The sequence below is a fragment of the Styela clava genome, chromosome 7 (genome assembly GCF_964204865.1).
Source record: "Styela clava chromosome 7, kaStyClav1.hap1.2, whole genome shotgun sequence".
Lineage (NCBI taxonomy): Eukaryota > Metazoa > Chordata > Ascidiacea > Stolidobranchia > Styelidae > Styela > Styela clava.
The window spans coordinates 5,598,034-5,604,942 of NC_135256.1; the positions used below are offsets into that span (position 1 = coordinate 5,598,034).

A 6,909-nucleotide genomic window follows, 5' to 3' on the forward strand; every position below is an offset into this window, starting at 1 on the left:
CACAATTAAAAGAATCGCTAATGCCGAAGTTCTTGTATTCAAATTATCGGTCTCCATTTAATTTTGGGTCTATCGGAATTTGTGTGATAAATTGGCGTTGAATTGAAATGGTTTCAAGCCTCATTGCAAGGTCTGAGTCACAATAATATATTTTACATAGCTTCAAGTGCATTAGTGGTTGCTCTTCCTATTTTTACTCGATGGCTCTGGATATCTCCTCCATTCAGCTGTTACCAGGCACTCAAATTCTATCGATCATACTTGGACCAGTGGAAGATTTTTAGGCATCAACTCTTGACTTGAAAGAATTGGCAATTAGTTTCTGAAAGGTCATCATAACAAGTACCCTTTGTGAACTCACAAGATATCTACTAGTTTATACATTAGCATTTTTATTCCCATGGGCCAGAATCTGTTTTTCGAAGCTAAAATAAAATCTGTCCAGTTGAGGTGACCACCAGAATCCCATCAAATGCTCCTTGCCGCATCTAGCAATAGCGGAACCTGTATATGTCAGGTAACTGCTGCGTAGGAAACCCTGAAAGTAGCATTGCACAACAACCTGATGCCATATGAATTCAAATGCTTCCATTTTAAACAAATAATGAACAAGACTGTGTGACTGCACCATAGTTTGCAAAGCCATTCTCATCTTTAAAAAGTTCGAAGCTTTGATATGCAACCAAAAGCAATATACTCCATTGTTCTTAGCGTGTATGGTTAAAACATTCAGCACAGAAGTAAGGCATTCTAAAGCAGCAAGCCTGGCGGCTACATTGGGTGCAACTACATGCGATTACCCCCAACAAACCAGATTTAAAGAAAAGACCTCCTAGCAATGGCAAATAATTGTATTTTCTAGACAATATTATTGCAAGTAAAGATGTAAAGAAAAAACTTTCTCATTCTCATAATTTCTTTAAAATCACACACCAGTTACCTTCATCATAATAAGAAGTAATAACTTCAACATTATCAAAGCTTTCACAAAGTTCTTCCAACTCTCCTTGCTTAAAAACATGATAATAACGATGAAATAATTTAGAATTATCGTTACTGGACTGATTACCAATTTCTGATTTTATTTTTTCATCTTCAGAGAGTTCTGGTGTTTTTAATAAACACTCTTGATCTGATTTTTGTTTTGAGACTTGTACAGTTTTTCGATGCCAAGGCACTAAAACGTCTTGTTGTTCAAAAGGGGTTCTGTTTTTATGAACTGGAAGTGTACTTTGCTGTTTGTCTTCAATTGATAAATCATTCATAGCAGCAGTATTAGAAGCATGACTGTCTGCTGGTGGGGCAGGGATATTGGCAGATTTTTTAATTTCAACACCCTTGTCAAGATTTTGTATCGTGTGTTTCGAGGCTGATTCAGGAACAACAGAAATTTCCTTTTCTGTTGGGCCGTTATCTATTCTTTTCAGATACTTTGATTTCACTCTAAAATAAAACGGGATTGTAAAATATCAAAATGAATTAATAAACAAGGCACAAAAACTGAGAGCACTATTAAACAGTGAGGAATAACAGCTTTCCAGAAAATTTGAATCTAATTCACCCCTGTCAACATAATGTGTAATAAATCATAAATTGGTAAACTTATGCCCCCGAGGATCAGAGATTTTAAATGTGAAAGGGCATTTTTCTGTAACGTACACAGCAATTTTTTGTAACTCGGAACACTTTTTAGATCCTCGAGAATCGAGTTTCTTCAAAACCCAGGTTTTCTCAGACTAGTAAGCTGTTATGGTCTAACTTGGGAACACACAAAATTTCAGAACCCCCCACCCCCTTTGAAAATTGCTGATTACGCCCCTGAACGCCTGCCGTATAAAAACAAAGCAATACTTAACATATCTCGATTGTATAACATTCATTGGCCTATTGTCATTATAGTTTAATCCATTATAATTAATCCCTCAACCGAACACAAACCACGACCTAAGTCCCCAATACAGGTTGATTTTCATTTTGAAAATTGTTCTGATTGCTTAATAAAATAAAAACTGAAGTTTTATCCCAGTTAAAAGAGAATGAGAGGTTGATTATAGCAACGTGCTTTTTACTCTTTCAAATTTATAACGATGACCGATATATTTTCAAATTTCTGAGGAGGTTAAAATATATTCTTCCTGAAATCAACTTCTAAACAAACCTTTTGTATTCTTGTTCCATGGCCCAAACAGAAATTAAAATTTGTCCTCCGACCCTCACTAGTTGTAAAAGTTGTTCAATCGCTTTCATTCTTCTCTCATGAGTTGAATAATGATGAATAACAGCAATACAAATGCAGGCATCAAAGATTCCATGCCGTAATGAAAGATTCAGACCATCACAAGTGAAAACCTATAATTAGCACAAGGTTGAAGGTCAAATAATCATAGTTAGACATGTGGAGTTTCAAACAGAAGATTTTGAAATGTTTGTGGCAGGCATATTACTGGTTGCATATATGGCCCGGCAGATGGGCGCATCGTGCTAAGCTTAGGAACACGCTTGCCACCGCACCTCTGATTACCCTGTGTGGGTTCGCAGGTTTGAATCCCATGCGGAGATAATTATGTGCAAGAAGATTGCTGGACTCCTCGCAGCCGTAGGGTGATACACGGAACCGCTGGTCGGTTACGGCTGAAAACAAATAATTGTCTAACTGATTCCATACTAGACATGGACTGGTAACTGGACAAGAGGCTGTGGTTCGCTATATGTTATTAACTAGTCCTATTGGCTTTCCGCTCCCAAAGGATAAATATGTAGTTCAGAGCACACGCCTACATCCGTAATTTCTAGTAAGTTTATACAGGAGTCCAAGTACATGAATCTCACCTTGAAACCTTTTTCTTTACAAATATTGATTAAATTTAGACTCCGATCACATCCAATCATGTAAACATCCTGCCTTACACCAAGATAACGACCGCTGCCGCAACCTACGTCTATGATTGTTGAGTGAGCCTGAAACATATATTAATGTGGATAAATTAGCACAGTAGTCAGACAAATCCTACAACTTAGTCAGTCAGTCAGTAGTTTATTTTTCACCAAAAAGCAAAGCAAAAAGCAAACAAAAACTTGGCAAAAAACATGAAAATGGCATTTCATGGTGAAGGGTGACGAACAATGTTGGTTATCACGCAGCGACACCTGTGGGAAAAGTCTAACTTTGATACAAAGCCCCCTCACCCATGGAATAGGTCATTCTGAGCCAAACCACGAAGATTCCTACAAACAAATTATAAATTCAGGGCTATATTTGCAGAAAACATGAAATACAGAAAACATGAAATAACAGTACCCTTATCAAGAGTATGATATCATCAAGTCTTTGAAATATTTTCATAATTGACAGTCTTAATCTAACACAAAAGAACTTGTATATCCAGGCATATAAGCTGACCCTCTAAAAACGACCCTAAAAGGGTGAAATTATAAAAATTCACATATAAGCCGACCCTACAAATTGTACATACGGTCTTATCATGAGAACATAGCATGGTTCGAGTTGTAGCTGTTGGAATTATACTAGCATAATGTCATTTCGTTCAGTGCGATCAGAGTTATGCGGAATAAGCAGACCCCTTAGTTTGGCGACTTAGTTTTTTATTTTAAACTTACTTTGGAAGTATTCTGAATGGTCATTATTCAGTACCAAAATATTTATTAGGTAATGGAACAAATACCTCCAACTCATTAATAAATTGTTTAACTTTGGGCCACGGTTTGTCTCTTGTTGATGTAAAATGTGAAGCTATTTCATTGTAAACTTTATGAACATGTTCTTCCTCTAATGTTGCAGCTTCTACTTCATTTGCTGGTCGATCTACATCTGGATTTTGGCTGGAAAAACAAACGGATTGATTATGTTTTATTAAATTAAAATATTTTTGAAAAGTATAGTCAAGTATAGTTGCATCAATTCCTTAACATTATTTTCGAGTGCACGAAAGTATTTTATTTGGCTTTTATAACTCCACCTCCTATTTGTACATAGAAACAATTACACTTGAATGCCATGAGCGAACTGTCAGTTATGGTTCACATTATTGCTTTACCAAATCTGAAATGGATAATGGTAGATTTAGACACTAAATTGTAAATCTACCGGACGTGCTAACATCATAATTTTCATACCTGGGACCCCTGTAATCCTCCCTAGCTCTTCTAAATGTTACAGACATCCTCATTCCACGATTTACAGAAGTTAATTTATCGGCATCATCTTTGTTCACAGGAATAAGATCAACTTTTCGAGGACAAATCCCATGAGTCCATTTGTATCTCGATTCTCCAGTAAAAATCATTAAAGATCGTTCCTTAAGCAAAACTTGGTTATGTTCCTTTGTTTTTGAGTTTTTAAAATCCATCACTGTCTGTGAATTTAAGCTTAATGAAGCAAGCGTGTCATCAAATGCTTCAGGATTATCAATGTGTGATGGAATACCCTGTCCTGGCTCGTATTTATTTATTGTAATTTGATTCGGTTCTTTGACAATATGCCCAGTTTCTTTCATTTTTGAAATTACAGATTTTAAAATTTTTGGTATGCCTTTTTCTAAAGGTGATTTAGGGTCGACGTCATTGTGTTTATATCGAAACTCGTACCCATAATGCCAAACTTTTCTATGTTTTAAAATGTTATCAGAGCAATCGAATCCGTTTGAGACCGGGCTGTCAGCTTCGAGAAATTTTAAAAGTTCTATTTGTTCCGTTTCTGTGATAAAATCTTCAAGTATAATCAGTCCCGGAACATTATCCCATCCAGGTGATTGAAAATCACCAGATTTTTGTAGATTCAAATCGTTGACATAATGCAAATATAATATCGGATTAGGAGAAGCGAGATTCAGAGTTGATTTCAATACATGTCCTTGTAATTTCTCAAATGTGGCTTGTGAATTTTTCGTGTTCTCGAAGGAAACCATCGCATAGGATTTTTGAGGTAGCATGATTAGTTCCTTAAAAGAAGTTATTATTTCTTCCAAATTGCTTCTTTGAACTCCATTAGCAAGACCCCCGTTTGATATAACAATATACAGGGTTGGGAAATCAGAAAATGTTAATCCTTCTTTGTTTAGTTTAGTTCTAGCTTTCACCAACTTCTTTCGAAATCTGGTCGAATACTTTGCAGAATTTTCTATCATTTTATTGCTAGAATACTGAAACAAAATTTTACAAAACTAAATTGAATAGTAAAATATGCATGCAAGATAAATAAAGACCCAGTGAACAATCAAACAATTATAATGTATAAGAATAGCCAAGGTATGGGTCAACTATAAATCATGTCCAACACTTGAAATGAAATCTGAAACAGGCGGCATTTCATCAATATGCTTACTTAAAGAAATATCAAGTATGGTATGGAACAGTTTAATCATGGTTCATAATGAAATTAATATTCACAGCTGAAATTATACTAAACAAGCATACACCGATACTCATTGATACACCTAAAACAAAAAAAAGTCTGTAAGGAGACTAAAATGAAGATTGAAAACTGCTTTCAAAAGTATTATATTATACGAGACTTAAACCAGTTCGAGTCTTACAGATCTTGGTGTGTACCAGAACAAGGAAACAAAAAATACATGTTAAGCAGTGATGATATCATGAGTTTGCTGACATTGATATAATTGATGCAACATCTTAAATGATACGATATTCATGCAACCAAGAGCTATTAAGTGGTTGATTGAAGTAACCTGCATATTTCCCTATGAATAGCAGTTCTAAAATTTTGTAATGTGTCTAAAAAAATCACACTTAAAAATTTTGTTTATGAGGTGGATTTAACATCGGTAATTGAATTTGTACAATTCTGCTGAGGAGAACGTACTGTGCTAACAAATGATGTAATCTTCCTATTCAATTTGTATTTGTCAATGGTGAAGTATGTAAACACAGTATTGGAACAACTGGTCTAACTATAATTTAGATGTGAAATATGATGTTCATGAATGAAACATCAGATGAGATATCATAAATTAGTTTATAAGTCAAAATCATTCAGGAATGAGATATAACTAAGATGTCCTGGGAATATGTATAGACTGCCATTTGAAGAAAAATCTGCCAAAATCAAAAATTTAATTTTTGTTTAAATTCAAAGATACCCAGAAAAAGGATTCTGCATTTCAATCAACATAGATTCAAATATTCGGAGTTGTGCTTTTTAACAACGATAAAATTTTGAAATATCATCTTAAAATGGACATAATAAAAATGATTTCTCAGCAAAAATAAAGTCTGCAAAAAGCAGTAATTTGTAAATTCTTACAAAGCAGCTTTTCAGGATAAATTCAAATTTCGTCAAGTCAATTTTATTTAAATATTTCCAGTACTGGCATTTATTATAAATTTCGAAGAATTGTGATTTTCTACATAAACTACATTGGTATATATACTCATTTCAAATCATGTTCAAACCACATTTTCAATGTATAACACTAATACAGTATTCATATTTTGCAGTTACAAAGCTTATTTCACTTCATTTAGTTGATTCACAGCATTTTGATATTCTTCAGTTTCTTCCAGATCTTTTTCAGTTTCAACAAGACCGCTTAATACTTCTATTGCTTGTTCAAGTCTTTTTTGACAATCTGGACCCATTTGTTTAGATTCCGCCAAGACCTCCTTTTGCTTTTTTATAACATATTCATCTCCACCAGCATCTTCCATCTTACTGATCTTTTCTGCAATACCCACAGCTTCTTCTTCATACATCACCTTCTCTTTAGCAATTCTTTTCACAACTCCAGTTTGAATTTTTAGTTTTCGTTGTCTTTCAGCCATTTTGTTAGATAGTTGATTTATTTCAATATCACCTGAATTGGACCAGTAACAATATTTGGGTCTAGTATAGTTTGGTACGACAAGTACTTCCAGTGGACGTAGCATAACGAA

The 6,909-nt window shown here is 34.5% G+C and overlaps 2 protein-coding genes across 2 annotated transcripts; both read right to left on the reverse strand.

Annotated features, from left to right (window-relative positions):
- Window positions 1-836: 836 nt before the first annotated feature.
- Window positions 837-5,144, reverse strand: LOC120327845 (tRNA (carboxymethyluridine(34)-5-O)-methyltransferase alkbh8-like). The gene is made up of 5 exons (XM_039394205.2): window positions 4,135-5,144; window positions 3,684-3,840; window positions 2,830-2,958; window positions 2,159-2,349; window positions 837-1,443 (listed from the first exon to the last, which is right to left on the reverse strand). The coding sequence occupies exons 1-5, from the start codon at window positions 5,142-5,144 to the stop codon at window positions 909-911; spliced, it is 2,022 nt and encodes a 673-aa protein (XP_039250139.2). The 3' UTR covers window positions 837-908.
- A 15-nt stretch (window positions 5,145-5,159) lies between these two features.
- Window positions 5,160-6,887, reverse strand: LOC120327846 (tubulin-specific chaperone A-like). The gene has a single exon (XM_039394206.2). The coding sequence runs from the start codon at window positions 6,796-6,798 to the stop codon at window positions 6,484-6,486; it is 315 nt and encodes a 104-aa protein (XP_039250140.2). The 5' UTR covers window positions 6,799-6,887; the 3' UTR covers window positions 5,160-6,483.
- Window positions 6,888-6,909: the final 22 nt, after the last annotated feature.

Bases quoted from the DNA above. Each gene is read 5' to 3' on its own strand.
- LOC120327846 (XM_039394206.2), bottom strand. From the start codon at position 6,798: ATGGCTGAAAGACAACGAAAACTAAAAATTCAAACTGGAGTTGTGAAA.
- LOC120327845 (XM_039394205.2), bottom strand. From the start codon at position 5,144: ATGATAGAAAATTCTGCAAAGTATTCGACCAGATTTCGAAAGAAGTTG. The intron at 2,959-3,683 runs GTATTTGTTCCA...TATATGTTTCAG, and splicing joins AATTTATTAATGAGTTGGAG to GCTCACTCAACAATCATAGA. The intron at 1,444-2,158 runs GTTTGTTTAGAA...GTTTTATTTTAG, and splicing joins ATGGAACAAGAATACAAAAG to AGTGAAATCAAAGTATCTGA.